The sequence below is a fragment of the Calypte anna genome, chromosome 1 (genome assembly GCF_003957555.1).
Source record: "Calypte anna isolate BGI_N300 chromosome 1, bCalAnn1_v1.p, whole genome shotgun sequence".
Lineage (NCBI taxonomy): Eukaryota > Metazoa > Chordata > Aves > Apodiformes > Trochilidae > Calypte > Calypte anna.
The window spans coordinates 4,115,377-4,135,009 of NC_044244.1; the positions used below are offsets into that span (position 1 = coordinate 4,115,377).

General features: G+C 44.7%; 1 protein-coding gene across 1 annotated transcript in view; it reads right to left on the reverse strand.

Annotated features, from left to right (window-relative positions):
• SFMBT2 (Scm like with four mbt domains 2) overlaps positions 1 to 19,633 on the reverse strand; it is a 104,182-nt gene that overhangs the window by 37,057 nt on the left and 47,492 nt on the right. The window contains exons 7-9 of the mRNA XM_030456681.1: positions 6,886 to 6,987; positions 6,085 to 6,232; positions 117 to 199 (exon numbers count right to left, since the gene is read on the reverse strand). Of these exons, the coding sequence (XP_030312541.1) occupies positions 117 to 199; positions 6,085 to 6,232; positions 6,886 to 6,987 (333 nt within the window). The remainder of the gene's footprint in view (positions 1 to 116; positions 200 to 6,084; positions 6,233 to 6,885; positions 6,988 to 19,633) is intronic.

A 19,633-nucleotide genomic window follows, 5' to 3' on the forward strand; every position in this document is an offset into this window, starting at 1 on the left:
TCTCCTCATGGTGGCTGCAGGAACCTCCCAAAGCCTTGCTGCAGCTTTTCTGGGAGGGATATTGTTTTTACATATGGGCACGAGAGGAGCAATGCAAAGGCAAGGAGAGAACTTACATTTCTGAAGCAGGGGTGAGGGGCTGCCTCTGCTCCACACTGCTTCTGATAGTCTGCCCAGTCAAAGTCCTGGCCAGAGTAACCTGCAGGATGGGGAAACAGGGAAGTGCCATCAGCCATCACTTCACAGCAAAGAGCAAGCATAAAATGGCCCCCACAGACACAACCAGCCTCAGGATTCATCCCATCCCATCCCACCTCAGTCAGCTGTGCAGTACCAGCAGGCAAGTTCTCTGGATGTCTGCTCACAAGCCATGAGAGGTGACACCAACGCTTCTCCAGCACCCACTACTACATTTCACTTTGAAAACTCCAAGTCTTTGTGAAAAACTAATAGAACACATCGATTTTCCTTATTTCTCCCTTCCTGTGAGCATCTATAATACATCCATAACTACCAAGAATTGCTACTGTCCTCAGTTTCCAAGTGGGGCTGCTCATGGACTTCTTTTTCTCCTTTATCCATCAGAAGAGGGAATTATGGAACACAGGGGTGCCTCAACAACAAACAGGGACTGGACCAGCATGATCAGAAGCTGAGCCATCCTCTCTTCTGAAGCATGAGATAAATTCTCCTCTGTCTTCACTGCCATAGCTCTACCCTCCATCACTGACTTTCCAGCATCTCAGGTTTCCTGAGCTGACTCCCACCACAGTAAGAACATTATTCAAGGCTGTTTGGAAATCTGGAACAGAGCATGAAAATGAATACACATTTCCCAGATTAAAGCTTCAGCAACCAGATGCTCCTTTCAGCCTCTGCTTCTACCAAAAACAGGGAAGCAACACTGGTGCCCCTGCCTATGGCAGAGGGATGGGAACTAAATAATCTTTAAGATAAATTCCAACCCCAAACAAGTCTCTGATTTCTGAGTTTCATAGAAGCAAAACAGACATTTGCTCATTCATTCTTCTTACCTGACTGTTATTACTTGGGACATACAGGTTTGATTTTTGGGTTGTTTTGTGTAGTTTTTGTTTGCCTCAAGTCTTTCAAGTCTCTTACAATGCTTGAAGCTCTTAAGAGCAAATCCTGTCCAGAGCCCTGTGACAATACTGCTAAAATTCTAATAACATTAATGCAGAATTACTCTCACTGCAAATGTTCAGGAGTCCCCTAAAGGCCAAATTCTCCCTTCAATCTCCTTGCCTCGCACCCGAGCTTGGCCTCATTTCACAGAACATCCCTGAATGACTTTTTCATTGATAGCCAAGAAGGAACACTCAAGATGAGATGGGGATGAATCATTTATGACTATGGAAATAATGATAATTTTTGCAGGCAAGAAAGGAATGGAATACTGGGTGAAGTCACCCATCAGTCATCCAGAGCAAAAAAACAATGAGGTAAAAATTTTGAAAATAAAGTTCTAATCCTGCTGCTAAGATGCAAGGATCTGGGATAAAATGAACTTCTAATCCTAATTACTGCATCCAGGACAAACAAATTAATGAGATAAAGCCTTGAGCTCAGCTGCCTGTCTCTGTGGGGCATGAAAGTAAATAATAACCAGAAATGTAGAAACAAAAATGCACATGCAAGTGAAACAGGACAATTAATTAAAAAGAACATTGATTTTTTTCATATGGAAAATAAGTATCCTTGCACTGTTTTCTAACCACCAATTTCTGCAACAGTATTTTTCTTCCCCTTTCTTCTCCCTTTTTTTTTCTCTCCAGTTATTCATTTTCCAGACTTTTCAGCTTCACAAAATGAAACGGAAAACAGGAAGAAAGATGCACATCACTGTATCAGAAGGGGATTTCCTGGATCCCATACAGATGTTTGCAGTGGAGATGTCTACATTGGGCCTGGGTTCCCTAAAGAGTCAAGGGACAAACAGGCAGACCTAGAGCTCATGTCTGTCCTCCTGATGAGTTGCCCTGTGAAAGTCCCTCCCACTTTCCATGGACTCCAGAAGATGGGATGGGTGATGGATGGGTGGGTGATGGGGTGGGTGAATTAATATAGACCACTGTTCTGTGTCTGTCTTCACCTGATCCACCACAGCTGCTGCAGCTTCAGGGACCCAAAAACCAGCCCATGTCCTGCACATCCTCTCATCTCTGGTTTAAAACCCTCCCAGACAGGTTTTAAATTTTATCTGCAACTACACAAGACCTTGGCAGAATGGTTGAAAACTGACATTTCTTTCTGGAGAGGGTGATCAGCCATTGGAATGGGCTGCCCAGGGAAGTAGTGGATTCTCCGTGTCTGGAGATATTTCAAAAGAGACTGGATGTGGCACTCAGTGCCATGGGCTGGGAACTGCAGTGGGAGTGGATCAAGGGTTGGACTTGATGATCTCTGAGGTCCCTTCCAACCCAGCCAATTCTATGATTCTATGACAAAGTTTCAGTGAGGTGTAAAAACTCAACTGTGCTGTCACCAACCAATCACCTGTTGGTTTCACCACTACCAAAATGACAAGAGAAGACCCTCTTGTTGTGGATTTGAACAGATAGGAAACTTGGGAAAGCAGTAAGAGGGTTTGCCATAACTTGCTTCAACAGTCTAACAAGGATGACTCTGAGAGGACCATACTCAGGAATTGGATTTAAAGCAGCCTGGACCTGTATCTGGACTTTTTATGGAGCAACATGATATAAGCCACCACCTTTAGCATGTGGAGAGGTAGCATGTAACAAGTACCTCCATTAGCACATGGCATTCACCTACTTTTAATCCTTTAAGATTTAGCTGAAGAAATAATCAAGTAATAACATAGCTCAAAGCTTTGCTTGTGTGATTTACCTGCTGCTCCCCAAACATGTGAAAAATCACTGCTTTCTACACCAATTCTCAGCAGTTATTTAAGATTCATAGAATTTTCAAGGTTGGAAGGGACCTTTGAGATCATCCAGTTCTAACCCCACTGCCATGGGCAGGGACACCTCCTGCTAGACCAGGCTGCTCAGAGCCCTGTCCAGCCTTAAAAACTTCCAGAGATGGGGCTTCCACCACCTCTCTGGGCAACCTGTTCCAGTGTCTCACCACCCTCATGGTGAAGAACTTTTTCCTAACATCCAGTCTAAATCTCCCCTTCTCTGGTTTGAATTCATTCCCCCTGGTCCTATCACTACCTGACATCCTAAAAAGTTCCCCCCCAAGCTTTCTTGTAGCCCCTTCAGATACTGGAAGGCTGCAATAAGGTCTCCTCTGAGCCTTCTCCTTTTCAGACTGAATAACCCCAAGTCTTCCAGTCTGTCCTCATAGGAAAGGTGCTCCATAGCCCTCCTCTGAGCATCCTTGTGGCCCTTCTCTGGACACACTCCAACATGTCCGTGTCCCTCCTGCAAAAGGGGCTTCAGAACTGGATGCAATACTCCAGGTGGGGTCTGATGAGGGCAGAGTAGAGGGCAAAATACAAGAAGTAGCAAACACAACAACAGAAATGTATTTGGAGGTTCTGAAAGTGGCATTTCCTTAGTGAGCTTTCCAACTAGAAGTCCTACTGAAATATTTTCCCCTCTTTTAATATCTCATAAAAAAGGAACAATGGGTGCTACTCTAAAGGGAAGTGGTCTATAAATCCAGCTCTAATAAATATAAACAGTGTTTGTTCAATGTTTATGCAGCAGCAGTAAATGGGTATTCATATTTGGCACTGCACAGGAAAATACTGTTCTCTATTTCTAGTAGCAAATGTTTGCACCTCCTGTTCAGGGTTCATCTACTGCGTGTTTGGCTTCAACAAAGGCCTGAGAGGCAAAAAGGCAAGAGAATGGCTATGAGATTCTGAACTCAAATACCCCAACCTGGCACAGTGCTCTGATGAAATAAAATGAGTTGATCTGAAAATCAGAGAAGCAGAGAAGGTGTCAACAACAAATTAACAAAAAAGAAAACAAAACCAAAAAAAAAAAAAAAAAAAACCCAACCAAACCAAACCCAAGCAAACGATTACAATACACAATGAAAAAGGAATTCTTTCACTGTTTTTTTTGTTCCATAGGAACCTCTTGCCTTTGGGCAACACCAAATATTGCCAACTTATTCTCTGTTGAGGGTGAGGTTGGTCAGGAACACATGAGTGCTGGGGTTGGAGGAGGCTGGTGAAATCCATGTGCAAGAAGGACATTTCTGGACATGCCAGGGCAGGTAGAGCTGTCCAGGGATGCAGATGGAAATGGTGGGATTTCCTCCTCCTCCTGCAGACCTTCTCATTAGCAGCCAGCTCACACCACAGCCTACTTCACTTTCACAGCAGTGCATCCCTCTCCTATCAGTCCTGGCTATTTCTTTATCCAAATCTGGCTCCATCAGTGGGAGTTTGGATGCTTTCCACTTTCCCTCTGCTTTCCACTTTCCCTCTGCTTTCCTTTTTTGGTGGCTTGTGTGTTTTTTTGGTGGTTTGTTGTTTGGTTTGCAAAAAATTCCCACTTCTGATTATATTTTAATGACTCAAAGCCTGTGTTCTGCCAATGGAAAAGGATTTTGACACCCAAGATGCTAAGATGCAGTTTAGGCATCCAGCCCTCATACACAGTACAAGAAATACAGCAAGACACAGCATGCATCTAGCTGCCTGATGCCTTTTTTTTTAATAGCTTCCCTCTAGGATTTCTGATCAGACAGCATAAAGTAAACTTTATTTTTGCCAGGGGAGACTTTCCTATGCTTTCTCACCAACCATGCCACTAGATACCCACCTGCCCTTCAGGCTTTACTGGCCAAGTTGAGGTATTTCTCTCTAACAGATGCTACTGCTAAGAATGTTGGCATCTAAAACAAGAGTTTGCAGATACCCAACCTATAAAACCCCATCTCAGGCTGGCTTTGTGCCAGCTGGGATTGGAAATTATCAGGCCATGACCTTGTAAAGAGAAGTGTCTGGCCCATGGTCTGGAGCAAACTGTATGGCCTGGGGGAAGCTGTGTGTGAATTTGGGGTGGGAAAAAAGAAAAAACATTCCATTGACTTTCATTTTAGCTGCATTTCTGGACAATATCAGTGTGTACTTACACAGGCATGGTTGTTACACCCAGATTGAAGCAGCACATTTATTTCAGTAAAGGCACCACAGTAATTATGGACACATCCCATATGCAGCTGCAAGCTCAGGACTTCAGGACTATGCTGGGAATTTTACATTACATGTGCTGAAGAGGCACTCTGGATATATGGAAGAGGACTCTGAACCTAGCAGAGAATAATCCTTTGCTTCCCTGGGTTTGGCAGCAGCATATAATTTCCAAAATTAAAAGCAATCTGCATGTGCAAACCTTAAGTGGGATTTTTCTCCCCTCCCCAGGCATTTCTTTTTCTCCCAAGCAACATCAATTTCTGGCAAAGGGTCAACACCCCAGCCAGCTTCAAAAAAACCCTAAAATTCCAGCCAGCCAACACATTTTGCAAGTGAAGAAGTATCACCAGGGCACCACAGGTGGCTGTCTGAAATTGGAAGTAATTAACTGCACGGCTACAAAGTTGGGAAACAGCACGGTTGGAGCCTCCTTCTCCTGGCTCTGACCTGAACACTGCTAACAATTTGGGATTTTTTGAGCCAGCTAAGGAAATGCCTGCACGCTCCTGGGCAAGACAGCCCTGAGTTTAGTTTAGACATTGAGATTTAGGAGCTTTGCTTGGCTTTAGTGTTGTACTGAGGTGGATGCTATGGAGAGATAGATGATTTGCTTTTAGCATGACATGACTCTCAATGCTCCTTTTGCTCTCTCCACACACAAAGCATCACTAAGATGTATTTTACAGGAATTCACAAGGCTCTGGTGCAGGCTGCTGGGGACTACAAAGCACAGGGACATCAATACACCAGCAAGATGCATTTGCAGAGATGCTCACAGGGTGGCAAGAGCCAGAACAGCCCCAGTGATTCAAGAGAGCTGTGATAGCTCGAGATACTTAGGGTGATGCTCTGCAGCAAAAAACATCACAGTTTTAAAGGCACTAGGAAGAGACAAATTTCCTTCAGAGGAAACCTGCAAATCACCGAGAAGGAATACAAACCCTTGGGAGGTGTGAGATTGACTCCATTTTTAAGGCACCACTGTATTGGCAAGATCCCTAAGGAATCAGCATGGCAAAGCATTGAGATTTTGCTGGCTTCAGGTCTCAAGTCATCAATGGTCACTTGTAAATAATGATTGTTAAAAACCTGAGGGGTGAAAAAGAAGAAAACAAAATCAGAAGTTAAAATTGCTGTAACATGAGGGAATGTGGAAAGCCAAAACAGAGCCTGAAATCAAACCACTCCTGCTCTCACCTAATGCTTTTCATCAAAGTATTTCTATCAAAGACACTGAACTTTGAGTTTTAGAGATGGGTAAACTGAGGCAAAGGAAAGCACTGGGGTTCAAGGTCACTCAGTGTGCCCATACCTGAGCAGGAACTAGAGGAGATTCTAGAGATCCCACAGCCTTCCTCTTTCTTTCCTTTGAAACTATGGATTAAACATCCAGGTACCACCTCCATCCAGCTGTTTTATTGGAAAAGTTCCCTAGATGTGCAGGGAAAACCCAAATGCATGCAGTGAGAAAGATCAAAGAGGGATCCCTTTTTTTGCAGGGAAGTGGAAGGCAGACATGCTCCTCCCCAGGGAATCTGAGTGCAAATATAGTTGTGCATCACCTGGTGATGCCTGTTGGACAGAAACAATCCATTTATTTGGAGCACCCATGGATTTTAAACATATTTCTTGATGTGTTCTCCAGACGATGAAGTAACACTCTTGGGCTTTCCTAAATACAGTGGAAATCAGTAAGAAGTTTCTATTCAGGTTCTTTTCAGCCCCCCTCTCATGGAGCTCACCTTGGTCACTGATGCAGGACAAATATGAAATGGCTCCTTCATATTGACTGCTTCCAGCTTCATCCCTACAGTGAAGAAGTGGTTTCTCAAATCAGCATGGTCCTGTGGGAAGAGATGGGAATAAAGGAACACACAGTGTGGCAGCATCATCCACCAAGGAGGAGCTGACACCTTTGCAAAGATATTTTACACGTGTCCACGTGGGTTTTGTCACTTGGGTGATCAGCAGAATGATCCCAGCTCCAACTGGGTACCCCTAATTCTCTGTTCTTTTCATGTCAACCCAAACACAGCTAGAGAGAGGACAGACCTGCAGGACCAAGCCCATCACATCTAAAGCACAATGTGCATCCATCCCATAGGTAGCATCTAACTTAAACTTATTCAAGAAGGAGATCAGACTCACTAAAATAAGAAACTGCCTGAGAAATGGCTACTTGAAAATCAACCTTGGGCAGTCAGACACCACCATCTGAGGGCAACCTGAGCTCCAGAGATCAACCTGAGGTTACCCCAGAGTAATACAAAGCAGGAGTGCAAACATCTCAGGATGGCCTTGATTTACCCTGGTGGGTTCCCAGCCCCTGCAGGGCACCAAAATAAGAACATGGGCTTGGTTTCCACTTGATGAAAGATGGAAAAGTCTCTTCTACAGCTAAAGGTGGATGGAGGACCAGGCAGTGAACTCGGACCCAAAATGTGGGCAACAAGAGAACATGCTGGTGGGAAAACATGTTAACTGTGTTCAAGAACATGTCCACTGCAACACTTCCACCTGGGATGAAACCTGGCTGCACCCAGAGGGTTGCAAAAAGCAGTTTGGGGTTGGCAGAGGGATGCAGACCCAGAACTTAGAAGAAACCCAGATTCAACTCCCTGCCTTGCCCCCACTTAAGTGTTTAACACCTATCAAATCAGTCCATTTCTCATGACCCCTGTCTAGCAGGTGCTCAAGCTGGCATCCTAATCCCAGAGTAATGATCACATTCTGTGTTCATTCAATAAAAATGTCCTTCAGCAGTTCTAAACCATCTGTGCATTAGTCAATACAAGCATAAAAGGAGATTATGTTATATTTAACACACACACACACAGACAACTCCAAAATATATGCAGAAAGCTTGTGATCCAGTAAATGGTTAGCAATGTCATTCCCATCTACATTCATTGCTACGTGTTGTATTCTTGTTCTAAAATGATTTTTTATTGATCCAAAGTTGCATGACACTGTGCTTGCTTTTCCCAAGAACTGTCTTCACTTGCAGCCTTCACAACTTCTATTCTGGGATCTTACATCCCTGCTGCCATTAATGATAAGATTTCTCCACAAGCTCCAAACCTTGGCTAAAAGAATTGTTCTTTTCACCTTGCCAGCCTGCAGTGTTAGGGAGCCTTTTCTCTGAGAACCAAAAAGCAGTAAAAAAATTACTAAAGAAAATAATTGAGTCACACAGCAGGGTAAGTATATAGTGATGGGGAAACTGAGGAAGATTTTAGCCATAAGGCCCCAAAGCTCAGTGAACAAATGGCTGAAAAAGGAGCAGACATTCAAGAGCTTGGGACAGTGTAACCATCAGACATACCTGAGCATGCTGGCAATCACCTCCACATCACTAAAGCCCCAGAGGAACCAGAGACCCATTTCTAGCAGCTTTACAACAAGTTTCATTGAATACGAATTTGAATTAGGGAAGAGAATCTGGCTTCTCATACCCAGAGGTTGCTCAGTACCAGGGATGCACCTGACAGGTTATCAAAACTGCCTTCTGTACTACTGAAAAGGCTTCCCCTGGCAAAAGCCAATGGCTCCAAAAATCAGACCTCACCACCACTGAATTTCAGATCTCCAAAGGCAAAAAGCACCTGGGCTGGAGAGCTGCCTCCTCCTGCAGAAGAATCCATGCCCAGCATCTTTTCATCCTTAGAGTGAGGTTGTAAAGAAAAGGTGACTTAGCAAAATGTACATCCAGAGGTACCACAGGATCACAGAATGGTTTGGAACAGACTTTGAAGACCAACTGGGTCCAACCTGCCTGACATTGGCAGGGACACCTCTCACTAAACCGGGTGCTCCAAGCCCCATCCACGCTGGCCTTGGACACTTTCAGGGATGGGGCAGCCACAGATTCTCTGGGCAACCTGGGTCAGTGTCTCACCACCCTCACACTGCAGAATTTCTTCCTAATGTCCTACCCAAATGTCCTCTCTTCCAGTTTAAAGGCATTTTCCCTCATCCTATCACTAGACACCCTTGTGAAAAGTCCCCTCCCCAAGCTTTCCTGCAGGCCCCTTCCTGCAGAAGGCCCCTAACCTGCAGAACCTTCCTATCAGAACTATTTAATCATGTTTATCTTTAAACACACAAGTAGTCCCATCCACTCTAAGTGATTTGTTGATTGAGACCAAAATATACTGAGACCAAACCATATTGCCTCTCATTTTTATTCAAATGAATTTCTGTGGTTCTTTCAAATTTGTCTTTATCCAAATTTAGCTTCCATTTGTTTTTTGCCTTTTCAAAGGGAAAGAATAACCATGTAGAAGAAGAAAAAAATAAAAGCTATTAACATTTATAGCTATTTTACTTCCAAAGCATATCCTCTTTCCTCCACACACTATGGATCTTAGGATCAATCTCCCTTCTCACTCAGCATGGAAAGCAAATATCCTCCCCATTAAATTAACAGCAAGAGGGAACTCACAAGGGGAGCTCATGGGATCTCAGGTATGTTTCCCTTTTGAGCATCAAAATTCTCTTTCAAGCAGGAACATACATTTGTTTGGAGAAGGGCTGCAGAAGTAAAAAGCTTGTGTTAAATGTCATTTTTGAGATGGCAAAGCTTTCAGGGAGAAAAAGGCTTTTTTACTGTACCTCTCTGGCAAATGGTCAGCGTCTGGATATTTGATCTCTCTCCTCTATTTGCTAAAGAGAGGCATAAAAATTTACTGGAGCAGCCTTAGAGTTTTTGCAACCACAAAAAGGAAAAAAAATTAAATAATCTTGATGCTGTTCTCTACTTCCAGTGCTGGAGTTGCCTCAGCCAGCAGGGAATTACTTAGGATTTGGCATATGCTCCTCTTCAAAACTCCAATTAATTTACATAATTTCTAAGAATAGGTTCCACAGAAGTGAAGGCAAACCTTTTAATTATCATTAGGCTCAAAGTGGTACACTGGATAATGAACTGCTCTCTCCTCCCTTTACTCACATTGACAGGGAAGATGCCTGCTTAATAAAATGATCTACGAGAAGAGGACAGGAGGGGTGAGACACTCCCCTGGTCCCACCAGGCTTTGCAGCTGAGCAAAAGAAGTGTCTGAAATTATTATGGGTGACAAAATCCAACCCTTCAAAGCTATTCCACAGCCTTCAAAGCCAACTACAAGGATGTCACCAGCCATTACTTTCTAGTAACTTCTCCACGTGAGTTTCAGTTTTCTTTGAAATGAGCAGGCAGAATGGTTTTGAGCAGCTGGAGGATTTTATAGCCTGGTACATGATGAACTTTTCCTCCTGCTCATGGGCAATGCTTCCCAGGAGCTGCCCCAATGACCACAAGGATTTGCAGGAGCAGACTGCCTGTCCCAGGGTTAAGAGGTCTTCAGTGGGTGATGGAAATAACCTCTGGCTGCTGGAAAGCAGGCAAGGAAGCTGGAGCAACAATCCATAAGGATGCAGAAGAGACCCCTTACAACAAAGTGGGAAACTGTAGCATGAGAAATAGAATCAGAGAATAATGTGGGTTGGAAAGGACCTCTAAAGTTCACCTAGTCCCACACCCTGCAGTAGGCAGGGACATCCAACTTAGGTTGCTAAGTAGGTACAAGTAATTAACAGAGAATCACAAATGAGTTTGGGATGGAAGGGACCTCACAGACCCTCAAGTTCCAACTCCCCTGCCATGAGCAGGGACACCTCCTACTAAACCAGGCTGCTCCAAGCTCCATCCAACCTGGCCTAGAAGACTTCCAGGGATGGGGGAGCAATGACCTCTCTGGGCAACCTGTGCCAGTGTCTCACCACCCTCACACAAAATAATTCCTTTCTAATGTCTAACCTACACCTAGTCTCTCCCAGTTTAAAACCATTACTCTTTGCCCTGTCAATCCATGCTCTCATAAAAAGTCCCTCTCCAGCTTTCCTGCAGGCCCTTCAAGTACTGGCAGGTGCTCTGAAGTCTCCCCAGAGTCTTCTCCAGGCTGAACAACCCCAACTCTCTCAGCCTGTCCCCATAGCAGGGATGCTCCAGCCCTCTCATCACCTCTGTGATCTCCTCTGGACTTGATACAACAGCTCCGTGTCCTTCTTGTGTTGGGGGATCCTGAACTGGACCCAGCCCTGGAGGTGCAACCTCATGAGAGCAGAGCAGAGGGGGAGAACCCCCTCCCTTAACCTGCTGGCCACACTTCTTGTGATGTAGTCCAAGATGCTGTTGGCTTTCTGGGCTGCAAGCACACATTTGCTTATTCAAAGGGTCACAGACTCCAACACGATGGCTCAGAGCCTGCCAGGATGCTCATGGGTAATGAGTGGAAAATTGCATAACCCTCTGCTGAATGAACTTCTGTCACTTACAGCCCAAACACAACAGCAAAAGCCAGGGCTCCCACACCTCTCCCCACAACCCCCAGAAGAAGGAATTAAACTCAGCCCCACAGCTTTTCAGCATCATGCACTTGCAGATTTGCCATCCTGCAGAGGCTGTGACCCCCTGGGCCACCCAAAAGACAGCCCCACTTTGATAGGCATCTGCATCATTATCTCCATCTTCCACTGGCATGTGTTACAGCAACCCTTCTGCAAAAATACTGATGGGTTTTGCAACAGCTCCCTGCAACCAGCAACACCTGCAGGGCTGAAAGCTGGAATGCCTGAAGAGCAAATAACAAGTCAGTAACAGTGCTGGGAAGGGAACCAGGCTCTTAATTCCCAAACATTTTCTTTAGGTACTGAGGCAGTTGCATAATTTACTCCTTCAGAGCTAAGGAGTCACTAGAAGTGCAGGGTTCAAACATGTCAGGTGACTTGGGAGCCTAAATATCATTCCAGAAGAGACCCATGCACAGATTTATAGAGTTTCCAGATTGATAAGGATGCTGAAAAGCTTTAGGGAAGTACCTGGGCAGGTGACATGGTGAGGTCCTAACAATAAAGTCACTAAAGCAATGCTCTTAGGTCTTGAACTCAAAAGGTTTAAAATAAAAAGAAATAAAATAAATAAAAAAAACAAACAAAAAAACCCCACAAACAAACAAACAAAACCCCAACCCTCAAAAGTTTAAAATCATCATAGCCACTTGCTCTTTCTGCAACCTAAACACATTCCTGCATCTGCTTTCTGAATATTTCTACTCAACAAATGTCATTTAAGTGTAAGCAAACACGAACTTCCCATGTCATAGTAGTGTTCTGGTCACCAAAAGGGTGAAGATCAGTTAATTTTACAGCACACCAGGTGATACAGACAGAGCAGAGGGGCTTGGCTAAGCTGCTTTTGCCTCTGACATCCATGGAAACTGAACTATGGACCGGGGTTGCTCCAGCTGTGTCCACAAACCCAAGGAAGGGCATTGCCTGCAGGCTGAGAAATGCTCATTTTCAGCCAATTCTGCTCAAGCATTGGAGCCATCTCATTTCAAACCCAGCAGCTTACACAGTGTATAAGTAAGAGGAAAAGGCTCTAATTTGAACTCTGATTTTCACATACCCTAAAACTCAAAGCTTTTTCAGCCTGTGCTAGTCAGATTTATAAGGGTGCCACTTCATGCAAAAATTCAGAAGTCTGAAGAGAGCTGCAAAGTTGAGAGGCTTGTTAGAAAAAAATGAGCACTTAATAAATGATCAACCTGAGCCTCTTTTAATCCTCACCAATTGTAAATGGTGTGAAATCCTATTGCCTTCAGTCACATCCCCCTTGGATCACCCCACTAAAAGACACAGAAGAAGAAGGCCCCATCTGGTATGATTTGAAACATCCTATTTGATTTTGGTTTACTATTTACTATTTTTTTTTCCAAGAAATAGCTTCCCCCAGTGTTTTCTCTAATAGTCCAAGAAACTGACTGCTTCTGATAGCCTAAATTTTAATCACAAAGCTCATGTGTGGTAACACAAACACAGTAATAGCAGTGGTTCAGCTGCCTCTACAAGGATCTGGTATTTACTTTTTTTTTTCTTCTTTCTAATTGAGAAAAAAAAATAAATAAAGAATCCCTCCCAAGTGCAATCTGCATTATTTGCAGATGAACTTCTCTTGTTTATAAGTCACCATTTGCCTTTGTTGAACATGGAGCAGCCTGACCTAAGGACACTCTCTGTGGGGAGACAGAAATCCCCCAGCAAGATGCAAGAGGGGCAAGTTGTCCCTTGGTTTGACAACTGCAGTCAGAGGAAGACCAGAACACAGTGATCTGGGGTGAGATGAAGCAGAAAGGGTGCTGAGAGGGAAGCTTTGGAGATACCATAACCCTGAAGTAAGGAGCAGGAGAGTCAGCTACCAACTGCACCTCCTGAAGAGCCCCTTGAAAAGTGCGGATGCTTCTGCCAAGGATCAAATTTAGTCCTACAGATTTTAAGCTCCTCTTGTTGAATAATAAAAATTGAAAAAAAAAAAAACCAACCCAAAACCCAGTTACCATGGAAACTGCAACACTGCAGAGTAGCCAGTCTAAATCCAAATACACCTTTTCCATATGGCTTGGCCTGCTGCAGATGGCATTAGGACAAATATTCCCTCCTACGCAGCTCCTGCTGGATGCACAGGAGGCAAGAGGTGAAAGAGACAGAAAGGCATCCACTTGGGTTTCTTTGTGTTTGTGTGTGTTTGGGTTTGTTTTTTTTTTAACAACTTGCAGCATTCAGGACTGCCCAGCCACTCCACAAGTAACACCAGTCCTGGTTGCGTTATAGGTATGGGTCCCATCTCACAGGTGGGAAAGTCAAATAGAAAGAAAAACAAAGGTAGAAAAGACCTCTCAGACCATCAGTTCCAAGGCTTAACCCAGCACCACCATGCCAACTAAAAATAATGCCACAGCCACATGTTTTTTAATGCCTTCAGGGATGGCAACTCCACCACCACCCTGGGCAGCCCATTCCAGTGCCTCACGAATCTCTCAGTAAAGAAATTCTTCCTAATATCCAGTCTAAACCTCCCATGCCTCAACTTCAGGCCATTTCCCCTGGTCCTGTCATTATTCACTTGGGAGAAGAACCCAACACCCACCTCCCTGCAACCTCTTTTCAAGGAATTTTAGAGGGCAATGAGGTCTCCTCTCAGCCTCCTCTCCTCCAAACTAAACATGCACAGTTCCCTCAGCCACTCCTCATATGACTTTTTCTCTAGGCTCCTCACCAGCCTCTGGAAATATTCCAGGACCTCAATGCCTTTCTTGGAGTGAGGATCCCAGAACTGAACACATCCTCACCAGTTCCAGGTACCCCCTACCTGGGAGCAGGCTCCAGCTGAGGGTGCTGAGACCTCTCAGTGGCACGGTCATGCCCAAGGATGTGGGTGCCAAGAGCTCACTTTGCCATGCAAAAACTCCCCCACACTGAGCCTGGATGCAGTGTGTACACTGGATCAGGCCCTTTTGACATCCTGAGCCCCCAACATGTAATGGATTTAAAAAAAAAAACATTTTGTGGGGTTTCCATTCCCACATGTGCTAAATAGAAAGCCAGAGGGACTAAGAAGGCTGAGGGACCTGGTTCACACTCAGCCTGTCTGCTTTCCTTAAACTGTCACCAGCTTTTCTCTTCCAACCCTGACTTCCATACAAAAAGACTCTCAAGGAATCTCAGATGGAAGTTGGCTTCATTCACCTCCCTTTATTGCTCTCCCTGCCCTCTTCCTTGCAAAGCCTGAGGGCAAGAGGGAGCTGCAGAGAGGTCAGAACTTCTCCCTGGTCCACAGAGGTCCCACCAGACTCCACTTTGCCTCCACTTTGGCACCTTTGACAGGGGACACATCCTCCTTCCCAAGAGCCATGAAGGCAGCTACGTTTCCAAGGACATTTGTGGTCAACTCCTCATTATGGTTGTTAGGTCCTACAAAGATAAATGGCTTCAGGAAGCCACACCAGGAGCAGGTCAAAAGGCAGCCCAAGAACAGAGGGATGAGGATGCCACGCACGTCTCCAACCCTGGGCAAACAGCAGTCAGGGAGAAGAGCTGGGAAGTGCTATGGATGGGGAAGAACAGATGGAGTATAAATAATCTGGCAGCCTGCAAACTACATGGTGACTGGTGGGTTATTAAAGCACAGCATGGGCTGCAAGGAGCAGCCAAGCCATCAGGGCATGAAGGGGCTGGGGATGGCGTATGTTGGGATTTGGCTTCCAAGAGCATCCAAAAGCGTGTTCATTTTCAGCTGCTGCATCAGCACCTGCCCAGCTGGTATAGAAAAACCTGTTGGACTTCAAGTCTATCCATATTTCAAGTCTATCCTGTCTCTGAGCAGGAAGTAACCCTTGGGTTTCTCTATCCTACTCTTCAACTCCTTCAGAATACCACGGAATTCCAAGAAAATACCCAAAGGGTTTCTTAACTCTTAAGAGGTCAGAGAATCACAGAATGGTTTGGGTTGGCTTTCTGAGCTGCAAGCACACATTGCCAGCTCACATTGAGCTTTTCATTGATCACCACCCACAAGTCTTCTTCTTAGGGCTGCTCTCATTGTTACCCACCATTTAAATAAAAATAAATCTGAAGCTTTGGAGAAATAATCCATCTTAGTCTTAGAATTAAAATTCACAATTCATCTGCCAACAAAAATGTATTTTAGAGGTGGGGGAAGAAATCCTGTTTAGTATTTGTCTTCATACTGTCAAGAGTAGAACTAGAACCACCATTCCAGTCTGAAGTTCAGGGGGCAGCTCTTGCCTGGGTGATGGGTTCTCCCTCCATCATTCTCCTCATGGGAGTACCAGCTGTTTCCTTCAATGTCATTAGCCTTACCATTAATTAATACTATTAACGATTACAGGAAACATCCATAAACTCCAGCCAGAAATAGGAGCACAATGGGCTGGACATAGTGTAGAGGGGGCTTTTTTCCCAGAAAGAAAGCAATTTCAAGCTAGTAAAAAACCACCTTTAGGAAAAGAGGACCAGCAGGTGGAGACAAGTGGAATGGGACAAATAAATCAGGAACTGTCACCTTCTTAGCTAATACCTCTCCTTCCTAAGCATCTGTGCTCTTCAAGCAGTTCAGATAAGTTTGGTCTTGAAGTGTGGCTGGTGACGGGTCCATCCAAGCAAGCCACCAGGACCCACTTTACAGCAATCAGAGAGAACTGCAAATAGGATGCCCATACACACCACCCATGGGAAGATGATGAGCCCCTCAAATCCTGGGCAGGATTTAGTTGCCCATACAGAGATTTTTGGTGTGAGCTGAATGACACCTGAGGATCCACGGGATCTGCATGGGACCCAGAGATACAGCACAGGAGACCAGGAGAAGCCTAATGGGATGTCAGAGAACATCCCTAGGATGCTATCTACCTCTCATTAGGAAATTAAAACCCATGATTTGTGTCCAGCTTTCATCTTAGCCAAGCTACAGGATTTAACTATAAAAAAAAATGCATTGATTCATAAATACTAAGTCTAGAAGGTGGTGTGTTTGCAGCCTGGCTTCCTGATGCAAGGCTTCAGTAACACCTTCACTGAAGGAAAGTGCTGAAATTGTCACACTAATCTTGTCATCAGGCCTTGGTAACAATTTAACCATCCTCATTTATACCCTGGCTGTTTTCTCAGGCATCCTCTGCAGCCGAAGACATCATTTGGGACCTGGCACTTAGGTAAGCATGGGGAGATCCCTACAGCACCCTGAAATCAGAGCAGAAACAGCAAAGGACACATCTCCTTGGTTGTGGCTTTTTGGAAGGATCTGTGCTCCTAAACCACTGAAACACCTTTGAAAGTCCTTTCTGCATTTAGTTTTCTTTAAGGATCAACATGTTTTCTGAAAAGAACAGAACAGCAAAGCAGCAGGTGGGCTGCAAAAAAGCTTTTGTGAAGAAGAAACTTATTCCAGGATGTGCAGTTAGCAAAACACTATGTTTAGTAGCTAAATAATAGCAGCATTTTCTGGCAGTTGAACATCACGTTCTTTCTCAAAGGATCCTGAAGCATTTTTCAAACACTTTCAGCATTTGGAGAAATGGAACACTGCACCAGAAAAAAGGAAGATACAGTTTGCAGCCTTCTCCATGACTTCTGCAAACCAGCTCATGTGGTTTGGTGGCTGGTGTCCTCTCTTTGGATGCCAAGAAGGGATGAAGGATGCACTTTTGCAAAGGATTTCTGGAGCTGCTGCTGAAGATCACCACTTCTAACTATGGCTCTGCCATAGCTGATAATTCAGGCTCAAAATCCTTGGTTTATGAGGGCTCAAAACCCAGTCCTATGACACCAAATCCAAAGACCATGACCACTGACAGCAGCAATGGCCTGACAGACCCATCAGAGAAGCCACTCCTTGCACTGTAAATGGAAATCTGCTCTCCTGGATCCAACACCTGGGACCAGTTTGAGGACACACGAGTGACACTGCCCACAGCCATGGAGACCAAAGGACAACAGTGACTTCAATCCTAATCCAGTCAGATATCCACAAGGACCACTCATACCTGCAGAGCAAGCACACACTCTCCTCAGTGATGGATTTTTGTGGGGAAATGTGGAATAAAGTGGTGTGAAGTTTACCACGTCCACCAAAATAAACATTTCCTGCTTTCCCAAACATCAATTAAGAGTTGCCAGCTTTCAAACCCCATGTTTTACACCTCAAGACAATTACAGTACCATGGAGCCCCAGGCACTGTGTAATGACATTACCTCTGTGCTGGGTTGGGAAAAAAAAAAAAAAAAAAAGAAAATTATAAAAGACACTTTGAATTCAACACTTTTTGCTGGGATCTGCAACTCTCCTTCACATAATCTCCTGCACATACATACAACCTTATCTTGTAAGATCAGACAAGTGTACTCTCATTTAGTCTCCTAAAGTCTTTCCTTAACCCATGTTTAAGTCATTACTAAAGGAAAACTTGTTCATGGCCATGGACAAGCTCTCCCATTTTTCTCCTTCATTAAGAAGCACAAGATGAGGTTGATTCACCCTCGATGGGGAAAAGTGAGGCCAACACACAATTTATTCAGCCTCCTGCCCTCCCAACACCAGAACCTGGGGCACAGGTAACACCAGACACTGAACTCAGCTCATCTTGTCCTCAGCTTTCACATTACAAATAAATAAGTCCCATTGACCTAACCCTACCATTTTGTCACATTTGTCCCTGAAGTAACTCTCTTCTTGGGCCATTCAAGCATTCCAAAGTCTTGCAATTGGAATTTGTATTTGTCTTCTAAGAGGAACATCTTAGCAAGCTCGAACCGCATGGCATGGCAACTGGGAGTTGCTGAATTTAAATTTACAACCCTCATGCAATAATTAAAATAAATGGGTTTGAGAAGAGGCATGCTGAGAAAAGGCAGCAAAACAGCTGTTAGTTATAAACTTTAAAAAAAAAGAAAAAAGAAAAAAAAGAGGATGTTTTATGATCCTCATCAGAAACATTCTTCCCTCCTTCATATAGGCAGGAATAAAATCAATACATTAGACATTCCCCATTGTGACTCCAGCCCTGCCTCACACAATGCATTTTTGATCCTGAAACTTCAACTGAGCTGGTGGATGGAACTGTGGTTTGAGATGAACAGCAGAAAATCAAAACTCCTGCCATGCCACTCCCATCACTACCCAGGACTTCTCCCAAGCCACGTTCATGCCGAAAGAGCACACAAATCTTCCCACTTCTCCCAGCCTAGCAGAGCTTTCACATTGCAAGCAAATGAGACACTGCCTGGGCCAGAAGCAAAGCATTCCCCAATTAATGGTGCTAATTCAAGTGCATCTCAGCTGGGCCAGGAGCCTGGATCCATCATGGGAAGCTGCAAGCACATCCCCCAGGAAAGGGTGAAGGCAGACCTGGAGCTTCCCAGCATCCCAGCCAGGATGGGACACACTGAGTGCCTTCTTCCAATTTTAAAATCGTAAAATCACAAAATCATTTAGGTTAGAGAAGACCTTTAAGACCACTGAGTCCAACCATAGACTTAACACTTAGGAGTCCACCACCAAACCATGTCCTTAAGTGCCACATCTGCACCAGCTGCACGGTTCTGGAGCATCCCAGTGCAATGCTCCTTAAGGGGAAGTGAAGGATCCCAGAGGGAAGATCCTCAGAGGAAATGAGCCAGGAATGTGGCGGGAGGGCACAGTGATCTGCCAGATCCCCAAGCAGGAGGTGACACCAGAGACAGTGAGGCACCACTAGGTTTCAATACCCCCCCAAGCACCCTCTGGAAGCCACCAGCTCGCTGCCCATCACTCCACAGCACAGCCAGGATGCAGCTGTTCCAAACCAGACAGGCACAGCTAGAAATCAGGATTCCCCTGGAAGCCACCAGCTCGCTGCCCATCACTCCACAGCACAGCCAGGATGCAGCTGTTCCAAACCAGACAGAAATCAGGATTATCTGGAGCCATCATGATGAATACCAGTGCAGATCTGGATGGGAAATTAAAGCCTGTGCCTCAGGGATGAAGAACATCTCTGACTATTAAAAAACAGAGTGAGAAGAGAAGAAAAAAAAAGAAAAAGAAAAAGAAAAGATGTGGGAGTAAAATTATCTCCCCCTTCCACTGTAAGTCCCTGAAGGAGGCTTCTCTGC